The sequence below is a fragment of the Aotus nancymaae genome, unplaced genomic scaffold (genome assembly GCF_030222135.1).
Source record: "Aotus nancymaae isolate 86718 unplaced genomic scaffold, 86718_ANA_hifiasm-v0.15.2.pri h1tg000067l, whole genome shotgun sequence".
Lineage (NCBI taxonomy): Eukaryota > Metazoa > Chordata > Mammalia > Primates > Aotidae > Aotus > Aotus nancymaae.
This window is the reverse complement of record NW_026988482.1, coordinates 8,001,553-8,024,510: the sequence shown is the minus strand read 5'-3', so window position 1 is coordinate 8,024,510 and position 22,958 is coordinate 8,001,553. Positions and strand designations below refer to the sequence as shown.

Below are 22,958 nucleotides of genomic sequence, written 5' to 3'. Positions count from 1 at the left end.
CCCCTTGTTTTCACGTGGTGAGTTTTTTTTTTTCCTGCTAAAGCAACGAGTTGCTTACCTGTCCCAGAGATTTAGTCTTTTATAATGAAATTTATTTAAACATACTCTTGAAAGATTGGTATTTCTTTGAACCATGGATTCTGCCAGGATTTGTCTCCTCCTGGAGTGAATCATTGCAATAATAAAAATATCAAAAACCAACTAAAACATTGTGTTAAACCTGATGCATTCAGCCATGCAGACTTCTAATTCCGTAGAATCACACTAATCTCATTCCTGACTCCTCTTAGACATACCCCATGAAGTACCCCCTCCCATTTAAGGTTTGGAGGTCTATATATTTTAGTTTTAGGGCCAGAGATGCAGTGAATTCTTTTGGTGCAGTCTAACTAAATTCCTAAATTCTCCCACTCTACTTGGTCCTATTCAGATTTCTCCATCTACTTTTGTTTCATTTCACCCTAGATTCTACTTCTCTGATCATCCAGGAAGCCAAACTGCCTGAGGATGAGTCATACTCTGTCTTCCCTCCCCAGGCCAGAGAGTGTATTGGTCTTTTCACAAGTTGTAAGCTTCTACCTTTGATTATCTCCTCTTTGGTGGTAGTGGTGGTGGTGGTGGTGGTGGCGGTGGTGTGTGTGTGTGTGTGTGTGTGTGGCCTGGGCTCCTAGTGATAGTACAAATCCCAAGTGACTTCAAGGTTAAACACAGTTCACTCACCATCTTAGTGCCTTCAGTTATGCGGTACAATACAAACTGGTTGGTTGTTAGGTTTTGATTGTTATATTTCTTCAGAGCAGCATCCACAGCCTCAAATAAATCCTTGTCATTGCAGTCAATTTCCTCGGACTGTGATTCCTGGGTTAAACCTAGTAGCAGCCTGGAGCAGAGGAAAAGGATGGTAATTAGTTTCATGATCTAACACTCTCGCTCTAGGAGCTGAGGGATGGTTTCACCAAGAATCAGGAGCCAAGCGGGAGGCTGAATTTGGCAATCTCCAGCCTCTTGTTTCTTCTGTCCTCCTCTCTGCCTCAGCACTCAGGGCACTTGTTGGATTCCTGCTGCCATAGGCTAGCTGCCCTGTTCCCAAAGGCAAAATGGCTCTGCTGGGTTATCCAAATATATTTAAGGCTAGAACATTGCAACACTGGGGTTGTTAACCTGCTCATTTGCATTTGAAAAGCACATGGGAGCACAGTGCACATTTCCAGGTGATTACACAACTTTATATAGCAAATCAGAGCAGAATCTGATAAAGGAGGGGAACAAAGTGCATGCTAACTCGATTACTCCCTTGTGACTTTTGCAGAGCCATTTATGAAGGTCACTACATGGGTAAACAATGCGACAATGAGTACAATATGCAGACACATTTCATACAAAATTTCTTTGCAGGATACCTACCTGCATAGAAGCAGACTGCTATTAATTATATGACATGCCTAAGAAGCTCATGCCCAGGGGCATCCAGTGAGTTCCGGGAGTCCCATGCAGGACATTGGCACAACTGAAAATAAAATATGGGCATCCTATCTGGTCTCTGGATAGGCCAGCCTCTCTCTGCTCAATCGCATTAGTTCTATAAAAGAAAATGCTCCCAGGGTGGAAGAGATAGAGGAGAGGCCTAGGAAGAGATGGGTTGAGTGAAGCCTTGGATTCCCTATGCTTGCTTCTTTCTGGTTTGGTGGTGTTGGTTTGGCACAGAAAAAGATAGCCCTGCATATGGCTCTTTGGCATGCTGAGTACTTTAAACTGAAGGACATTAAAAGGGGTGCAGAAGCAAAGTCTCCTTCTCGCCTTCTCCTGCCTGCCTTTCTCTTGCTCTACTTCTTCCCAAGGTGGGTCATAGAACACTTCTCCCTCAAAGCTAGCAATAAAACTTTTTTTTTTTCTCACATCAACACAGAGTGGAGAAACTATATTTCAGAATGGCCCCCATGTGTAGGCCGACATTGGAAAAACGTAGTCGATAATCTCAACAGATGCCTGAGGCTTGATGATATCAACATCCTTACTACTAAAGGATAAAAATTGGCCTATTCAATCTGGTCCTTGTTTGAACTTTAATTTTTAAAAAATCTATAGAGCCATGTTCATGGTGACAAACCTACTATTTCTTTCCTTTTTCCTTTTTTTTGACACAGGACATAGATGTTTGGACTATTTTCAATCTTTTTCCTGATAAAAAATTCTGTAAAGAAAATCTTTGTGCTCCTATAAAATAGAACAAAGATTTCTTGGAGAGATGTAAAACATGGTTTTGCATCTTATTTTATATACACTTATATAATAAATTTGAGGTTAATTTGTTCTTAGATTCTATGCCCATTTTTTTTTTTTTGTAAGACAGAGTCTTGCTCTGTTGCCCAGGCCAGAGTGTAGTGGTAAGATCTCAAGCTCACTGCAACCTCCTCCTCCCGAGTTAAAGCAATTCTCCTGCCTCAGCCTCCCAAGTAGCTGGGATTACAGGCACCTGCCACCACGCCCAGCTAATTTTTGTACTTTTAGGAGAGACTGGATTTCACCATGTTGGCCAGGCTGGTCTCAAACGCCTGACCTCCAGTGATCTGCCTGCCTCGGCATCCCAAACTGCTGGAATCACAGGTGCGAACCATTGCGCCCAGATGTTATGCCTAATATTAAAATCTAGTAATGACTAAGTCTCAGCACTGGAGTCCTAACTACAAGGAGCATCTTTAAATTCATTCAAGGTTGATTGATTGGATATGACTTTACTTTTCTGCCAAATCTTATTCCTCCCCAATTCTTGGAAAAGTTTGCATTCTTTTTGTGTGACACTAGCAATTGCACTCCTTTCCCGAGGAGTGTTGTATCTCTTCTCCTACTCCTTCCTTTCTCTCTCTCTCTCTCTCACACACACACACACACACACACACACACACACAGAGCCATAAGAACCAAATACATTATGTGTGGGCAAATATCACTTAGTCTGGTACTGCTCATAACAAAGCCTACTTAGAAAAAACCCACCTGAGGGTTGAAGACTTCATAGTTTATGACATCATAGGGCAAATCTGCTCTGCAGAATTGGAACACTTTTAAAGAAGAGAGGAGACTGTGTGTGTGTGTATGTGTGTGCACACGTGCATGCATGCGTGCCCATATGGGGAACTGAAGATACCCAACCAGAGTTGTGAGCTTCCAGTCATTCAGCAAAGGAAGAAGAGCTTTAGAAAAATGAGTAATATGATCAGATAGCCCCACCAGTGGCTCAACAGTCAGTCTCCTCATGTACACTTTGAAGAAAGTGCAGGTGGTGCAGGGTCTTATTTCAAGTTGTGGTTTTCTTCCATGGAAGAAAGTGTTGAACAAAAGGCAAACTGTATAGCATAAAAATGGGTTTTCATGAACCCTGTCAAGATAAGTGTCTGCTGGCTCAACCAACTGGCAGTATCTCTCATGTCTATTCCTCATTCTCATTGCCCTGATTCTCACTGCCCAGGTCTGGCCCTCATTCCCTCGTTCCTGCATACATAACTTCCAAGTTCATGTCCCTGTCTCCTGCCTCAGTTTCCCCAGGCACACTGGGGCCTCTCCCACTCACCCACTCTGTATGCTGGCTCTCAGAGGTAGCTCGGTGCTGACGCATGCTGTGCGATAACCTGGAGCAGAGTCTGGAATGGGAGTAAGCATCACTGAATTGAACCCGAAATTCCAGCACTCCTGTTCTCTGCAACTTGCAGTGCCCCCTCCCTGATACGTTAAGAAGGGTACATTGCTTGTCCCCTGTAGTACTCCTGTCTGTCCTCCTGATTTCAATTGTTCCACCAAAGAGAGGGTAGTTTGTTTTGAAAGAGAGGAGGGAGGCTTCATGTCTTTCCATAATGTCTATCAGCCACTCAAATCCACTCCAGGTAACCAAATAATCTAAGTGAAAACAGTAGCCTTGCTTTGCTTTAAGACGAGTCCACAGGCTCATCTCCCAACTAATGGCAGCTCCAGAGCCCACATAGAACTTCTGGAACCCCTCCGCTTATATTCAATTGTTCCCCAATACCCTTCTTTCTGATACTCTACCCACTAGAAGTAGTGGTGCCAGGAGTTCACCAGGAATGCTTTTACCCAGACCCTCTTCCTATGCAAATCCTACCCGTGTTGCTACCCAGCTGAAGCCTCCTCCCATGCAATTCTAACAGATCACCCCTCATTACATAGCCCCAGTACATTTACCACTCCTGTGTTCACTCGAATATTGTTGAGACCCAGAACACAATATTCCAAACTATGGTGCCTTGCAATGCTGAGTCCTTTGAACTGAAGGAAACGTAAAGGGCCTTAGAAGTGAGATCTGTTTGACCTTCTCCCACTCTACTTTCTCCTGCTCTCCTTTCTCCCTTAAGGCAAGCCATAGAAACTAGAATTTCTCTTCCCCCAGGCAGGTCACAGAAAGTGAAATGCCTCTGCCCCCAAACAGCCATAAAACCTAAAATATAGCCCTCCCCTCCCTCTGGGTTTTTCTTTGTAGGAGCTGTCCATAAGGAAATTCTGCTGCACACACCCAGCAGATCCTAGGCCTGTAATCCTAACACTTTGGGAGGCCGAGACAGGCGGATTGCTTGAGATTAGGAGTTCGAGACCAGTCTGGGCAACACAGTGAAACCCCGTCTCTACTGAAAAAAAAAAAAAATTAGCCAGCCGTGGTGGCTGGTGCTTGTAATCCCAGCTACTCAGGAGACTGAGGCAGCAGAATCACTTGAACCCAGGAGGCAGAGGTTGCAGTGAGCCGAGATGACACCATTGCACTCCAGCCTAAGCAACAGAAGCAAACTTTGGTCTCAAAGAAAGAAAGAAGAAAAAAAGGAAATTCTAGGATCTACTCTGTCTGATAGTAGGTCCTCAGATCCACACTCCAGAGGGATGTGGCCCCATGCCCAGGAGCAAGAAAAGCCACACAGAGGGGCCAGGGAAAATGCAAACTGAAGGCCTTGTGGGGTTTCCCCTATAGTCTATTACTATCGGATCTTTCCCTGTTTATTCAGTCACATTTTATTTTTTACAGTCTTCATCCACTTAAGCCTAACAGTGGACAGTGTCATTGTGTGTTTGGGCCTTGATTCTGAAGACTCCCATGCTATAAAAACTTGGATTAAACGAATATGCTGTGCTTTGCCTTGCTAAGCTTTTTTGTTGTTGTAAGAGTCCCAGCTGTGACCCTTATGATGGGTAAGGAAAGGCATCACACCTTTTTGTCCCTACAATGGATATCGTGTTTTGCATTCACCAACACTAAGCAACCTTTTAAATAGATTTAGACTATTCAGAGAGAGAGGAGTTTTAAAGGTAGGTTACAGACATGTGTTTGTCCTTAGCAAATGTGTGTCTTCCAATCTTACAAACAAAATTTGAAGTTTTGTTGTTGTTAAGACTTCTTGTCAATCTAACTTGCCAACTGATTCTCCCTGGAGCCCCCGGAGAAGAAGGGTCAGTGGGAGCCAATGGGGCCAGTGTAGGGTGGAGCAGGAACATGAGCTTGGCAGTAAGTCCAACCTGGATTCCAATCTAGCTTTGCTACTTACCTATTTGATCCCAAGCAAGGCAGGGTCACATAAAGTTTCTGAGCCTTAGGTGTCTCATATGTAGATGATAGAAAATCATAATATCTTAACCAGGTGTTTTTGAGAAGTGAATGAGGTAATATTAATATACATGCAGGGCATGGTAATTAGTTCTTGTAAGTTATCTCCAGTGCTAGGAAAAGGGGTCTAAGAATCCCTGCCTGGCTGAAATGGCTTCAGTGCATAGTCATGGGAGAAGGTAGATTGTAATGCGGAGTTGTGTGGAAAACATGTAGCGTGGAAGAGATTTTGTGAAGTTCTGAGACAGAGAGGAAGGAGGAGAAGCAGAGATGCAGAAGCTGAACACTGGGAGGATGGGGAAATGCATGAGGGAGCACTGTCCAGGGGGAATGGACAGGAATGGTCGAGGCTAACCAGCACATGTGTTTCTAGTGAAGGCTCACAAACAGGCCTGGGCGGTATCACCAGCAGTGTCATAAAGAAGACAGTCTGTGGCTTTGGCAGAGGCCAACCAAGGTTCCAATCCCAGTCCCACATTTACTGACTGTAAGATCCTAAGCAAGTAATTCAACCTCTTTTTCCTTTTTTTTTTTTTTTTATTGTCTTTGTGGGGCACTGCTTCTTTGAATGACTAAGGAGTTAGTTGTGTAGGGTTTGGTGTAATTGTAAGCCTCAGATGGTCCTGCCTGGTTGCAGGTACAATCCCAGCCCTTATTCATAAACCAGCAGAGGACCTCCATGTACACCTCAAGGACCACTCTCTGCAAGCTCCTTTTTATTTTTCCAATGCCATATTTCACAGGTTCTAGCTATTTCAGCAGCTTTCTTCTCTAAGAATGGTGGTTGTGCAGCCCATTTTCTCTTCCTATGTCCCTCTCCTCCTTGGAGCACAGGTAGACTTTGTTTCCCCATCTCCCTTGCGTTAGGTGTGGCCATATGACTGAGCTCTAGCCAGTGAAATGTGGGCATAAATCATGCATGCGCCTTCCAGGCCTGGCCTGCAGAAACCACCTTCATGATCCTCCACTCTCTCCCCATGTGGGCTGGATGCAGACGACCCAAGAGACAATTCTGAAGCCAACGGGAGGGCAGAGCCACAGAGAAAAGGAGCCTGGCACCTTGAATCGCTGTGTGGTTGGCCGCCTGCTGATAACCTATATTGACCTGTAACATGAAGAGAGAAATCAAATTCTCCATCATTAGGCCACTGAGTTTGTTCCAGCAACTGAACTATTTTGATACAATTGTATTTTCTGTATAAGGGACTTGTTGGTAAAGATGAAATTACAAAACAGAAAACTCTTCAGAGTCATAATAAATGTTTACTGTGCCAGCTCATTAAATAGACATTTCTTGAACCCCTAGCGTGTGGGTGGCGCTTTAGTGAACAAAGCAGACAACGTTTGTGCTGTTATAGGGGATGAAGAAAAGGAGAGAATCCATAAATATTTCTCACCTTAGGATGTAAAGAATGGTTGTGCCACTGACAGCAAGGGTGATGGTAGAAAGTGGGAGGAATTTTCTAGGGAACAGTGAGGAGATTGGGCTTTAGACATTGAGGAGGTAGTAATATTCCCTCTGTGAACATCACCTGTGAAAGTTTACAAAATATTTGCAAACACAAAGTCATAGCCTTTTTAACCACGAAGACATAAAAAGTCTAGAAAAGCAAGGATACATGGTGTATTGTCTAAAACCTCTAGTAGAATGTATGCTCCCAGGGTGGGAATGGTTTCTTCATTATTCTCCTGCAGTATCAGGTGTGCCTGTGAAGAATGCATTTAATTGAAATGAATTGAGAGCATCAGCTTCTCTGTATTCCAGGTAATACTGTCATTAACTCAAGCAGTGGTTGTGAAAGTACTTTGTAAATTATTGAACCCTACTCCAGTGCTTCTGTGGGAGGAGACATTTCGAGTTATTAACCTCTGTATCTTGTCCTCCCTGGCTCTCGCCTTTCTTTTCTCCCGATTCAAACAGCTGACCTGGTGTCCATGCCTCCATGGAGGAATGTGATTTTAAAGGACCACATTCAGCTGCATCTGCCAGTGTGGCCACCCTGATTGTTTGTGAATAGTGGCTGTTCTGATTTGTTGTTTTATCTGGTCTGATTGGTCAGTGCTTATTTCATGTTAGTTATGCAATACTTTGAGCATCACCATTGTAGTTGGAAGGTATAGAGAATCTGAATTTTTTTGAGAGATGCGGTTTCACTATGTTGTCCAGGCTGGTCTCGAACTCCTGACCTCGTGAACCGCCTGCCTCGGCCTCCCAAAGTGCTGGGATTATAGGCCAAGAATCTGAATTCCTTTAGCTTCTTTTAAATGATTGAGCCCTGATTTGAGAAGGAAAAAGAAAGAAAATTACAGCATGGAAAAACAGTCTCTGGCCCTAAAAATAAAGCGAACTCCCCTGAGACTAGAAGGAGAGGCCTTAGCTGAGGAAGATGATATAAGAAGAACAGTGGGGCCTGGGGTCTTTGAAGCAGAGGACACCTTTGCCCTGTTTTCTGGGCCTGTAGCCAGGAGGGCAGCAAGAAACCAGGGAGAGAGTAGCCATATGCTATACCTTGGCAGTCACGTCCATTGCTAGTGTACTGACTCTCCTGCATCCACAGTTTGCTACAGAAGTAGCAGATAAACCAGACTGAGAGTGATATAAACAGGGTCATGACTATCCCTCAGCAAAGGTAACTGTTGGGTGAATGATCAAGGATCAGACCTCCTTCTGCTGGTCACTACCCAGACAGGTTGGCAATTATGAGATTCTAGAACTGTGGCCCAACTTTGTGTGGAAAGTAGCAGGGAAGGGCAAGGGGACTCCAAGAAGGACTAGAGTTAAACTTCCCACTAGGCCAGTAGGATGGCAACCTGAAATTGAAATAAATTTATTCTGAATATAAAGTGATATTTCTTGTGTACCTGAATTTATGATCATGATTTATGCCAGGAAACTTCTTTGCAATTTATAGCCAGAGGTTTGTTTGCTTCATGATTGAATTTCGAACTTATTTTTCCAAGAGGAAATTTATATAACCAGAAATAGTCACTAGGAGAGAGTTTGTGTCACTTTTTTTTTTTTTTTTTTGAGACAGTCTGTCTCTGTCGCCCAGGCTGGAGTACAGTGGCACAATCTCTGCCTCAACCTCCCGAGTAGCTGGGACTACAGGCATGCACCACCACGCCCAGCTAATTTTTGTATTTTTAGTAGAGATGGGGTTTCACCAGTTTGGCCAGGCTGGTCTCGAACTCCTGACCTCGTGATCCACCCGCCTCGTCCTCCCAAAGTGCTGGGATTACAGGCGTGAGCCACCGCACCTGGCATTGGTCTCAGTTTTTAATCGTGGCAGGGACACGCACACACACACACACACACTTCAGATCATATTGGAAGCTGCGGTGTGGACACTCTGCACGTGCTCCTCAAACTTGGCGATCTCCTCCTCCAGCGAGTGTCTCCACTTTGCGGTCCTCCAGCACACAATGAATCTGCAGCTTCCGGATTCCGTAGCCCACAGGCAGCAGCATGGCGGCTCCCCAGACCAGCCGGTGTAGCTGGACTGAGCGCACACAGGCCTGCAGCTGGGCCATGTCCGCCTCATCGTCCCAAGGCTTGACGTCCAGCAGGATGGAGGACTCGGCCACCAGCCCAGGCTTCTTGGCCTTCTTCTCCGCGGACTGCCGCAGCCGCTCCTCCCTCAGCTGTGCTGCTTCCTGGTCCTCCTCTTCATCCTCGCTGCCAGGTGAGTCAATGTCCTCGTCCTCCTCTGCTGCTGTGGCTGCCTTCTTGGCCGGGGGCTCCACGTGGCGCATGCGTGAGAGACGCGTGGCTGGGTCTGCGAGGCTGTGGCCCGGGGGCCGGGCGAGCTCCTCTCCAGCACGTTGAGGCGGCCTCCAGCTTAGAGATGGCCTGTTGCGGTTCCTGCATGGTGCCGCGTGGCGCCAGGCTCTGGTTCTCCCCTTTCAGACCCGCGATGCGGACGATGAGCTCGCTGTGGTCTCCACTGGGGCCACTGGAGGCCCCGGGGCCTGAGCTTCTGGCCACAAATTTCTGGATGTTCTCTCTGGCTCTCGCAGTGTCGCGGAGGGTCACGCTGGCGCCGGCCACACGCCCGTCCATCTGCTCGTAAAATCTCCTTTCTGCATCTTCATGTTTGAGCTTGTCGAACCAGATCTTCTCATGTACTAGGAAGCTTGTAGCCATTTTTCTGATGCCAGCCAAGGACACGGCTACCAGGGAGGAGGAATCCGCGGATGCGGGACCCCTGAGGAAAGGGGTGCGTCACTTTTATAATAATCATCATCATCATTTTCATCACTATCATCATCCATCCTTTAAGCACCATACCTTCTTGGTATGCCCAGATGTAGCCCAAGCAGTAATAGACTAGAATCAGGGTTAAGTCCAAAGGAGAAAGAAATTCTGAAGGTCATAGATTTGCCTCAAGGGATGTAGTGGAGAGTGACAGAATTAACTACTGATTGGCAGCACTGAGCGCTTTCCTTTCCATTTCACTGTAGCTCATGTGATCTCCTTTCCCATCCATATTTTGGGGCATCTTGAGTAAGCATGAAAGGTGAAAGGAACTGAGGTTTTCATTATTACTGGTCATTTCATTTGTGGTTCTAGTTCAAAAATATTTTAATTTTTTCCCATCTAAGAAATCACATTTTATTTTGGAAACGTATATGCAAAAAACATGGAAATTTGTGGAAACTCACTCTTGAACTTCCCTGGACATGATTCAGGGGCTGATTGAGGGAGAGCTGAATGTCTGGCTTTAGAGGGTTGTTGTGGGGTGACAATGGGAAGCTGGGAAAATTGGCTTCAGGAAGAGGGAGCACCTCACCTTTCCTTAGTGGAAGGAGTCAGTACACAGATCCAGTTTGTCTGCAATGGAAGGGTAAGTTTCTTTTACCTGGATCTCATCCTTCTGAATGCCCAGGTTGTGGGCCATGGCCATGGCGATGGTGAACTTGGGGACCTTGGCTATGGGGTGGTGGGTCACAGGGTCCAACATCATGGAAATTATGGCCATGGTGGTGTTGTGCATAGGGACGGTGTCCATGCAGATGGTGTCCATGGAGATGATGGTCACGAAGATGGAGCTCATTGTAATTATGATTATGAGGGGTGACTGTTTGTGCCAGAAGGGATATGATGACCTGTTGACCAAGAAGGAAGCAATTGTGGATAAGCCCTTTTGTTGAAGTGGGGATCTGTCTGAGTGATCTTTTTCATCTGGGGGAGGTGGGCATCCCAGTTCTTGTGGTTTGTGGGGATGGTGATGATCTCTGGATCCATGGGGCTTAAATGGAAGCCCAGCAGTAGGAGAATGCTCATGCTTACCAGAGTGGAAGGGATATCCCAAATGGGGTTTACACCATTGATGATTCTATATTCCTGGTAAGGAACACAGAAAAGTGAATATCATCATGTAACATGCAGTGAGAAGTTAGACATTTAACTGGATTTAGACCAGTGGCAACCACCCAGATCTTAGGTTCCACAAATGAATTTGAAAAGCAGAATTTTTAAAAAGCGTTCTGAAATTGTTATCTAATTCAGTTGATATTTAAAATGTAAACAACAACTGTCATCTTCCATCATCATTGTTTCACAAAAGGGTCAAAAATACAACTTTAGAGTAAAAGATAGTCCTATAGATGGATAAATATTAGATATAAGAAACATTATTCTTGGCTAGATATGGTGGCTCATGCCTGTAATCCCAGCATTTTGGGAGGCCCAGGCAGGCAGATTACTTGAGCTCAGGAGTTTGAGATCAGCCTGGGCAACACAGCGAGACTCCCATCTTTATGAAAAAAAAATATATATATTATCCTTATTTTTCTCATTTTAACAGACAGTGGTGAAACTATATTATGGCCTGGCACCCATGTGTGGACCAACATTGGAGAACTAGTGCCTTATAATTGATATTCTTGACAGAGGTCCGAGGCTGGATTATATTGACACCCCTTACTCCCTAAGGCTGAACACTTAACTTCTACCCCCTTTTCCTTGTTTAGAGTTTAATTTTCAAAAATATCTACAGTCATGTTCATGGTGACAGTCCTACCCTTTGTTTCTCTTTCTTTCTTTTCAAAATTTGGGATGTGGATGTTTGGATTATTTTCAGTTTTGTTTCTTATAAAAAAAATTCCATGAAGCAAATCTTTGTACTCATGTAAAAAATAGAACTAAGATTTCTGGGACAGATGTAAAATATAGTTTTGCATTTTATTTTATATACATTTATATAATAAATTTGAGGCTAATTTATTCCCCTTAGATTCTGTGCCTAATAATAAAAGCTAGGAATGACTAAGTCTCACACTGGGAGTCCTGACTACAAGGAGCATTTTCAAATTCATTCAAGGTTGATTCAATTGGACATGATTTTACTTTTCTGCCAAGTTTTGTTCCTCCCCAGTTCTTGGAAAAGTATTCATACTTTTTGTGTGATACCAGCAATTGCACTTCTTTCCCCAGGTATGGGGCACTCTCTGTATCTCTTTTCTTGTCTGTCTCTTTCTCTCTCTCACACACACATGCATACACAATCTCTCTTAGAGAGCCATAAGAACCAATTACACTATGTGTGTGCAAATATCACTTAGTCTAGCACTGCTCATGACAAAATCTGCTTAGACAACCCACCTGAGGGTTGAAGACTTGGCAGATTATGACAAGGTCTTTTGGGCTTTTCAAGTTCAAGCCTCCTGCATCATAGGACAAATCTACTCTGCAGACTCCATAGACTTTCAGAGGAGACAGAAACCTGTTAGAGTGTGTGTGTGTGTGTGCGCGCGTGTGTGTGTGTGCGCGCGTTGTGTATGTACTCACATGGGGAAGTGAAGATGCCCAGCCAGAGGTGTGAACTTCCAGACATTCAGGAAAGAGAGAAGAGCTTTAGAAAAATAAGAGTAATATGATCAGATAGTTCCACCAGTTGTTCAACAATCTTTCCTTGTTAACACTTTGGGGAACGTGCAGGTGGTAAAGGGTATATCATTCAACTTACTGTGGTTTCTTTCATGAGCAGGCACCAGCACTGGGCTTCCCCATGGGTGGTGGTGAGGAAAACCACATCATTGCTGCCTTGCCTTTAGGCCAACCCTTCTGCCCTGGAGACCTAAGTTGCCCATGCCTAGAAACAATGAAGAATGGTATTGGAGAAGGATTTTTGTAACTTTAGCTGGTCCCTTAGAGGAAAGTGCTGGACAGGAGGGAATCTGATTAGCATAAAGATGGATTTTCATGGACATTGTCAAGGCAAGTGTCTGCTGGCTCCAGCCTAAGTACAAGGACTAAAACTGGCTGGCACGCTTATGTTCCAGAGGCCCCTAAACCCAGCTGTGAAAGATTGACTAGGACAAGAGGATGGCTGTCTGCTGGAAGAAATTGTTAAGCATTGAGGTTCTGAGTACAGTTTGGGAATCAGAGAGACCTATGTTCATCCTGGCTTCTCCGTTTCCTAGTTGTGAGTTTGGGAAAGTTACAAAAGATTTCTGAAAGTCAGCCATTGTAAAATGGGTATAATACTATGTACTCACGGGTGTAGGAGGGCTCTATTGTTGTTGTTGTTGTTGTTGTTGTTGAGGCAGAATCTCACTCTGTCACCCAGGCTGGAGTGCAGTGGTAAGATCTCAGTTCACTGCAACCTCCACCTCCTGGGTTCAAGTGATTATCCCATCTCAACCCCCCAAATACCTGGGACTACAGGAGCTTGCCAACACGCCTTGCTAACTTGTATTTTTTGGTAGAGACAGGGTTTCACCATATTGGCCAGGCTGGTCTTGAACTCCTGACCTCAAGTGATCCGCCTGCCTCTGCCTCCCAAAGTGCTGGGATTACAGGCATCACACCAGACATCAAAGGGCTCAGTTAAATGAGAGTATGCTATAAAACACTTAGCCCTGAGCCTCTTCTCCAGCTTCCATGGTTCACCACTGGGCTTACATTACCCACACCAAACTCATGAACTCTTCATGAAGATAACGGTTTCCAGCTCCATCCATGTTCCTGCAAAAGACATGATCTTGTTCCTTTCTATGGCTGCATAGTATTCCATGGTGTATATGTACCATATTTTCATGAAGAAAGAAGAGTTTGTTGGAGATGGAGATAGGGGAAGGAGGTGTCTTTTCTGGTGGCCACTAAGTAGAGTTCTAAAACTGGTTCAGGTTGAAAATTTCTACAGCCTGAAAAAGAACTAATATATGATTCCTTCCTTTCAACTTTCAGCTACGAACGATATGTTGTCAAACCTCAGAAAAATCCTCAATGTGAAATCAGAATTAAAATTCCGTGTCCTAAAACTTTCTAGATAAAGGTCCTTTGGTAAATGTTTAAAACTCTAGGCTACGTTTTAGTGAGGAAATGGAGGCAGATACTTGATTTTACTTGTCAGTGGCATTATCTTGAGGTTCTGAAATGGCTGTAATATATGTGACAGCGTTTTGTAAACTGTAGGTCACCATGCAAATACCAGTTATTATTAGCAACATTTTCCTGCAGGTACATGGATATCAATTTGTAAATAATCAAGGGAAAATCCCATGGGACTATGCATGAAAAGAAATGGATTTTAATCTCAGCTTGGTTGTGAATATTGGCAAGACCCTTCATTTATTGAGCATCAATTACCTCCTCATTTATCAAATAAGATCTTTGTGGGTGTCAATCAGTTGCAATGAATAAAAATACTTGCTGTGTAGGGCCTTAATAAAAGCTGGTTACAAACATATGAAGAAAAGCTCAGCATCCCTAATCGTTAAGGAAATGCAAATCAAAACCACAATGCGATGCTATCTCATGCCAGTCAGAATGGCAATTACTAAAAAGTCAAGAAACGACAGATGCTGGCAAGGTTACGGAGAAATAGGAATGCTTCTACACTGTTGGTGGGAATGTAAATTAGTTCAACCATTGTGGAAGACAGTGTGGTGATCCTCAAAGACCTAGGATTGCTGGGTATATATCCAAAGGAATATAAATCCTTCTATTACAGATATACATGCACGCATATGTTCATTGCAGCACTGTTCACAATAGCAAAAACATGGAATCAACCCAAATGCCTATCAGTAATAGATTAGATAAAGAAAATATGGTACTTATATACCATAGAATACTATGAAGCTATAGAAAGAAACAAGATCATGTCCTTTGTGGGGACATGGATGGAGCTGGAAGTCATTATCCTCAGCAAACTAACACAGGAACAGAAAACCAAATACCACATGTTCTCACCTATAATTAGGAGCTGAACAATGAGAAAAAAGTGCTTTATAAATATGGTAAATTATTAGCCCTCCCACCATCCTATGAGATAGATACTATTTTAATCCCCATTTTGCAGATGGGAAACCTGAGGGCAGAGAAATTATATGAATCTTGCTTCCTCCCTTCTAAGGAATGGTTAAAAAACCCTCAGTTTTAAGTTTAGGTATATATCATATATATTATAAAATCATATAATTTCATATATCACATGAATCAGCTTAAAGGCTTAGCTAAAACTAAGAAAAAGTAAAGAAAAAGAGCATGTAATTTAGTGTCAACACTGTTGGTACAGAGTCGTATCCTTATCACACCTTGGCTATGTTCCCAAGGGCAAGTCATTAAACGTCTTCGAGTCACAATTAGTTTATTTCTTAAGTTGACAGTATCACAACCTATACTTTATTGCCTTGTTGGAAGATTAAATGAGATAACAGGTATCATTGCTTTGTAAACTGTAGAGTAATTCATGGCGTTTAAATGTGGACACCAATACTTACTGAGTGCTAAGAATAATCTGCAAAGTGTGCTACATAGAGAATCTTAACTCTGACAAGGATTCTAAAAGCTAATGCTGTTACTATCCTTACTTTACAAGTGAGAAAAGGTTAAAAAGTTTAAGTAACTGCCTTCTTGTGTAATCTTGCACAATTCCTAAGTGATGAGGTTCAGATTCAAAGTAAAGCAAGTCTGACTCCAGAGCCTATGTCTCTGTAATGATGCTCTACTACCTCTCATATCTCTATTTTTATGTCTTGAATTTCTTTAGAGGAAGGTGTACCAGCACCAGGGGAACCTGTCTCCCTTCTCTTCTCTGAAGAGTGAGTAATGGAGTCAACGAGGGCAAGGACCCTTCCTTTCATGTACATCATGGCATAATGGGGTGAATACCACTGCGTGATTGAATTCATATTAATCAAGAATTAGCAGTTTGACAGATTACCATACCAGAATGCGTGGTGCAGTTAAAGTCAATCACTCTGAGATCCTGAGATTCATAGGAATGTCTTATGGCTATAACCTTACACTGTGTGATCACCTATAAGAAAGAGGCTCTTGAGGCCGGGAGCAGTGGCTCACGCCTATAATCCCAGCCTTTTGGGAGGCTAAGGTGGACAGATCACTTGAGGTCAGAAGTGTGAGACCAGCCTGGCCAACATGGTGAAACCCTGTCTCTACAAAAAATACAAAAATTAGACAGGCATGGTGACATGGCCTATAATCCCAGTTACTCAGCGGGGCTAAGGCAGGAGAATTGCTGGAGCCTAGGAGGTGAAGGTTGCGGTGAGCCAACACTGGGCCACTGCACTCCAGCCGGGGCAACATAGCAAGACTCTGTCTCAAAAAAAAAAAGGAAGAAATTAAAAAAAGAAAGAGGCTCTTGAGGCCTTGCTGAGTCATTGCATCCTGCCTCCTTAGGTCGGACATGAGAGAGCAAAAAGAAGCATCATCTTTCTACTGTCCATTTAAAATGCATTGGGAGTTTCCTGCATCAATGCTTATCTCAAAACCTGCATTTTCTTAGTGTCTGTGTGCTGCATCCTGTTGGCACCAAAAATCCTCAGGAGAACCAGTGAGAAACTATTTAAAGCTTCATGACCATACCCCAGACAGTTTCAAGGGAAAAAGTGGGGGAACTCCTGAGAGTGTGAACCTCTCATTTTCTGGAACTGAAGTCTTGAATCTTTGCTCATTCATCTTCACATTCTCCACCTATGTCAGAGAGCCTGGCATTTGAGTACCCACCTCCCACATGCACAACAAAACCCTCTTCCTCAGCGTATGTGCAAAGCACAGAAGCAGACCCGAGTCCTCACACATCCCCTCATATGTCACAACATATCCTTTGGCCATTCGTGAAAACAGGACCAGTGTTCATAGGATACAATTACAAGTTCATAGATTTTTATATTCGTTGACAGTCAGGAGCGGAAGGCCTTAGAGTGCTTGAACTCCAAACCTCACTTCATATTTTACAATCAAAAACACTGACGTGAAGGGATGTTATTAGGTGATTTGCCCAAGGACTCACAGCTGCTCATGCTCTTTCATGGGACCACAGCCTTGCTGAGGTATCTTGAACTGGGTTCTCAGGAATGACTCTCAAGAGTATTACTCAAAGTCAACGTCATCTTCGTGAATCTCAAGACAAAAGCTGCCCTTTCTCTTCTGCTGTGTTGTCCAGGCATTGGCTACCCTGAGTGACCAGGGTACATGGAGAGCAAAAATGATAAGAGCAGGGCAAAGGTGCCCTGTTACTTAGCATATCAGTGGACATCTGGAAACAGCTGGCTCACAGTCATTCCAGTGTTTCCTAGATAGGACCGAACAGTCAGATTCTTGCACATCTAAGAGTAAATAGTACACAGGTGATGGTTAATACTGAGTGTGAACTTGACTGGATTGAAGGATGTAAATTGATCCTGGGTATGTCTGTGAGGGTTTTGCCAAAGGAGATTAACATTTGAGTCAGTGGACTGGGGAAGGCAGACCCACCATTAATCTGGTGGGCACCATCTAATCAGCTGCCAGCGAATATAAAGCAGGCAGAAAAACATGAAAAGGCGAGACTGGCCTAGCCTCCCAGCCTGCATCTTCCCCCTGGACTGGATGCTTCTGACCTCAAACATCGGACTCCAAGTTCTTCAGTTTTGAGACTCAAACTGGCTCACCTTGCTCCTTAAGCTTGCAGACAGCCTATTGTGCGAACTTGTGATCATGTAAGTTAATATTAGATAAACTCTCCTTTATATATATATATATCCTATTAGTTCTGTCCCTCTGAAGAACCCTGACTAATACGACACAGCTGTAGTTTCCGGAAAAATGCCAAAAGCAATATGTGAGTAGCACATGGCAGTCCAGAAGTTTTTTTTTTTTTTTTTGGTCAAAAAGAACCTTTATTATTTTGTATAATTGCCTCTTATGCTTTCTCGCCAGATACCTTTGGAGCAGGTGCTTTCTGGCTGGAGCTTTTTGACCCTTCTGAGCTTCAGGAGCAGGCACTACCTTCTGGCCTGTGGCTTTCTGGGCAGGAACGTTCTGGGCTGGGCCTTCTTGCCTGCGGCCGTCATCTTTTTTGATGGAACTTTAGCAGCAGCTGCAGCAGCACCCTTAGCAGCAGGTGCTTTTTTGGGAGAAACTTTCAGGAGAGCTGCCTTTTGAAGCTTCTTAACTTCATTCTTGATTATTTTGTTCATTTCCTTTGCCTTCATAACTTTAAAACGATCAAAACCTGTCATCTTGGCTTTCCTTTCTCTGGCTTCAATCTTCTTGGCCCATCGAGTGGCTGCCCATTTCGTATTGATGTCAGCCTTCTGCCAGGCTTGCTGGACATACTTCTGGTGGGCACTGTGTGGAAAACTTGAGGGTGAAATCAGTGAGCTGCATGCACTCGAAAGGCATGGCCTGTCTCCTCACCTGAGTGCAAGGTCCATCAACCAAAGCCCTGTTCTGATCAATAACATCTACAATCGCGACCGGTTTTCCGACATGAGGTCCAAAGGAGACGTAGGCCACCCGGCCAACCTCCGTGAAGCGCCTGAACACCATGTTGGCGGCGTTAGGTGAGAAGGAGGTTTTTTTTTTTTTTTAAAATAGAAGTAATATCTACCTTTGTATCTTTTTTTTTTGAGACGGAGTTTCGCTCTTGTTACCCAGGCTGGAGTGCAATGGCACGATCTCGGCTCACCGCAACCTCCGCCTCCTGGGTTCAGGCAATTCTCCTGCCTCAGCCTCCTGAGTAGCTGGGATTACAGGCATGTGCCACCATGCCCAGCTAATTTTTTGTATTTTTAGTAGAGACGGGGTTTCACCATGTTGACCAGGATGGTCTCGATCTTTTGACCTCGTGATCCACCCGCCTCGGCCTCCCAAAGTGCTGGGATTACAGGCGTGAGCCACCGTGCCTGGCCTACCTTTATATCTTACACAGAATTCTCACTGCTCTCCACATCTTTGCAGATGTCCTACCTTTGGGTCATTTTATCTATTGATTCCAATAAATAGCTTCAATTACTTATTTCCAAATCTTCTTTTTATGTGGTCATGATGTTTCTTCCACTCTTGAGCTTTAAGAAGCCATCACTAAGTGGCAGTGGTGGTTTGGTGGAGGTGTTGAAGGGACACGCCTTGAAGTTTAGGCGATGACGGCCTCATCAGGGCCTCCAATCTGTCCTTGGAGTTGTGTCCTCGCCCAGGTTTATTCCTGAATATGGATTTTCTGCTTTGATGTCACCTTGTCCAAAGCTAAATCCTCTCTCTTCTCTTACAAACCAGCTGCCTCTCCACTTCCCTCGTCTTTGTCAGTGGCACCACTAATTACATATTGCCTTAGCCTCTGGGGTAAAACGTGTAAACCTACAAATGATCAAGCCCTGACTTGAGAAGGAAAAAGAAAGATTACATTATGAAAAAAGAGTCTCTTGGCCCTTAAAAATATATAAAGTGAACTTACCTAAGACTACAGGGAGAGTCCTTAGCTGAGGGAGAAGATATAAGAAGCAGCGTGGGGTAAGGGATCTCTGAGGCAGAGGACACCTCTGTCCTGCTTTCTGAACGTGCAGCCGGGAAGGCAGCAAGGTTCTGGGGAGACAGTAGCCATATGACATACCTTGGCAGTCATGTCCATTGCTATTGTACAGACACTTCTGTATTTACAGTTTGTAACAGAAGTAGCAGATAAACTGGACTCAAAGAGTGATGTGGACAGGGTTGTAACTATCCCTCAGCAGGGGCAACTGTTGGACCAGTGATCAAGGATCTGACCTCCTTGTTCCACCACCTGAACAGCTTGGCAACTGTGTGGGATTCTAGAACTGTGGCCCAACTTTCCGTGGAAAGTAGCAGGGCAGGGCAAAGGGACTCCAAGAAGTACTGGGGTTAAATTTCCTATTAGCCCAATAGGATGGCAGCCTCAGATAGAAATTAATTTGTTCTGAACATGAAGTGACATGTCTTGTGCACCTGAATTTATGGTCATGATTCATGTCAGCAAACTTCTTTGCAGTTTATACCCAGAGTTTTGTTTGCTTCATGATTGAATTTAACTTATTTTTCCTAAAGGAAATTTGGATGACTAGAAACAATCACTAGGAGAGAATTTAGGTCACTTTAATAACAACAATAATAGTTTAGATACTATAATTTCTTGCTATGCCCACTTATAGCCCAAGCAGTAACGGATACGCTAGAATTAGCATTAAGTCCAGGAAAGAAGGAAATTCTGAGGGGCGTAGATTTCCTAAAGTGATGTAGTGGCAAGTGGCAGAATTAACTACTAGTTGGCAGTGCTGAGTTCTTTCTTCTCCTTTCCATTTGATCTATTTTCTCAGGCCATCGCCTCCCCTATCCATATTTTGCTGCATCCTGAGTATGTAAGTAAGCTGAAAGGAATTGTGATTTTCATGAGTGCTGGGCATTTAATTTATGATTCTAATTCATACTATTATTCATTTTTCCCCACAAAAAATCACATTTTATTTTGGAAATGTATATTCAAAAACCTTGAATACCTTCTGGAAACTCACTCTTGAACTTCCCTGGACATGATTCAGCGGCTGACTGAGGGAGGGCTCAATGTCTGGCTTTAGAGGGTTGTTGTGGGGTGACAATGGGAATCTGGGAATATTGGCTTCAGGAAGAGGTGGCACCTACCTTTCCTTACAGGAGGGAGTTGATACACAGATCCAGTGTGTCTGCAATAGAAGGAATAGTGTCCTTTACCTTGACTTTGTGCTTCTGAATGCCCAGGTGGTGGGCCATGGTCATTGTGATGGTGACCTTGGGGACCTTGACTACAGGGTGGTGGGTTACAGGGTCCATCGTCACAGAAATCATGGCCATGGTGGTGTTGTACATGGGAACAGTGAGTTTCCTTGGAGATGGTGTCCATGGGGATGATGATCATGAAGATGAGGCTCACTGGAATTATGATTATGAGAGTAACTTTGAGTTCCAATCATGCTAGAAGGGATGGTTATGTCTGGACCCTGAGGGGCAATAGTGGAGGAACCCCTCCTTGAAGTGGTTAATGTCTGAGTCATCTTTTTCATTTGCTGAAAGTGGGCATTTATGTTTATGTGGCTTGTCAGGATGATGATGATCACTGAATTCTTAGGGCTTAAATGGAGGGTTGGCAGTAGGAGAATGTTCATGCCTACCCACCAGGATGGAGGGGATAGGCCAAATGGGGTTGCACATAATTGATGATTGTATATGTCTGATAAAGGACAGAAAAATAAATATTATCATGTAACACACAAAGAGAAGCTGGACATTCAACTTCTAAGAGAAGTTAGACATTGGATTTAGACCAATGCCACTCAGATTTTGGATTCCACAAATGAATTTGAAAAGTAGGATAAAAAAGATTCTAAAATTGTTATCTAGCCCAATTGATAAAGTATAAGCAACTATCATCTGCCACGATCATTCTTTCACAAAATGAGTGATACTTTGATAACAAAGATAAAGAAAACCATAGAAACTTCAGAAGCACCACATGAGAGTAAAAATAGTCCTTGGATGGAATAAATGTTAGATACAAAAATATTTTCATCCTTCTTTTTTCCATTTCAAAACAGAGTGGTGAAAGTATACTATGTGATTTCAACCATCTGTAGACCAATACTGGAAAACTGGAAAACTCTAGTAATTTATAATTAATGTTCTCGACAGAGGTCTGAGGATGTTGATACCATTACTCTCCAAGGCTGAACACTTAACCTCTTCCATCTCCTCCTTATTCAAATTATAATGTTTAAAAATCTATGGAGCCATGCTCATAGTGACTTTCCTGCTCTTCCTTTTTCTTTCTTTCTTTCTTTCTTTTCTCTTTCTTTCTTTAACTTGGAACATAAATATTTGAATTATTTTCAGTTTTGTTTCTGATTTAAAAAATTCCATGAAGTAAATCTTTGTACTCGTGTAAAAAATAGAACTAAGATTTCTGGGACAGATGTAAAATATAGCTTTGCATCTTATTTTATATACATTTATATAATAAATTTGAGGCTAATTTATTCCCCTTAGATTCTGTGCCTAATAATAAAAGCTAGGAATGACTAAGTCTCAGCACTGAGAGTCCTGACTACAAGGAGTATTTTCAAATTCATTCAAGGTTGACTGACTTGGACATGATTTTACTTTTGTTCCAAATCTTATTTCTCCCCAATTCTTGGAAAAGTTTTTATACTTTTGGTGTAATATTAGCAGTTGCACTCCTTTCTAAATATTGTTCTGTAACCTTTCCCATAACAATATGTCTTAAAACTCTTTTGAATGCACATGAGTTCAAAAATTCTTTGAGCAACTTCAATGTCTTTCTTTCTTTCCTTGTATGTACCACAATCGATTTAATGTTACATTTTCAGAATGCATGACAAACATCAGCTAGCTGCTCTGAAAACAACTTTGGGTGGGATCACTTGAGTCCTCACAGAGTGAGCAGGGAACTGTCTAGTTCCAGCCACACCACTCATAGATTCTCTGAGCCTCAGTCTTCTATCGCAGTGCAAGGAGGTTAATATTGAATGATTTGTAATGACACAACCCTCGTATGCTCTTGTCTTTCTCTGTTTCTTCTTTGGATTTTCCTTCCTCTCTAACAGATATACCCTTCTCCCACACCCTCCAAAATATTTTAAAAACTTGCATGAGAGCAGTTCTTCCAGGAGAACTGTATCTGCTGCCTGACTCTGATTCCTCCAAATGCCACAATGGTGGGGAAGGGGCTCAGATTAACAGGCAGCTGGTCCAGTGAAGCAGCTGGAGAGGGGAGGTTGTTCAGTTTCTTCTGTCAGGTTGTAGCCTGGGCCCTCAGACTCCAGCTGGATATTAGTGGAGACTCAACACTCTTGCAACTCACTAGACTTGGTCCACTCTGAAAGAGGGAAAGTCATCATTCTCAAGGGCTTAGTTGGCTTGTTTTCTGTAGCGCTTGGTATCCTTGAGTCCACCTTGAGGAAATCTAAGAGGATGGGACTATCCTTGGCATTGGCCAATGCTGAATAGACTAGAGAAAGAAGATGGCAGTGTCACAGTTAAGGCTGGAAAATGGCAATGGGGGCTCAATGGAAGGAAGGACAATAACTTTCATTTTATAGGTGGACAAATCGAGGGTTGGGAATG

At 43.4% G+C, this 22,958-nt stretch overlaps 1 protein-coding gene and 2 pseudogenes across 1 annotated transcript in view; all 3 read right to left on the bottom strand.

Annotated features, from left to right (window-relative positions):
- Positions 1-1,106, bottom strand: part of KNG1 (kininogen 1) — a 29,928-nt gene extending 28,822 nt beyond the window's left edge. Inside the window, exon 1 of the mRNA XM_012470836.3 lies at positions 721-1,106. Coding sequence (XP_012326259.2) covers positions 721-915 — 195 coding nt within the window. The 5' untranslated portion in view covers positions 916-1,106. The remainder of the gene's footprint in view (positions 1-720) is intronic.
- A 7,810-nt stretch (positions 1,107-8,916) lies between these two features.
- LOC105729910 (elongation factor 1-delta-like) lies at positions 8,917-9,794 on the bottom strand (annotated as a pseudogene).
- A 7,926-nt stretch (positions 9,795-17,720) lies between these two features.
- Positions 17,721-18,380, bottom strand: LOC105729888 (large ribosomal subunit protein eL14-like; annotated as a pseudogene).
- Positions 18,381-22,958: the final 4,578 nt, after the last annotated feature.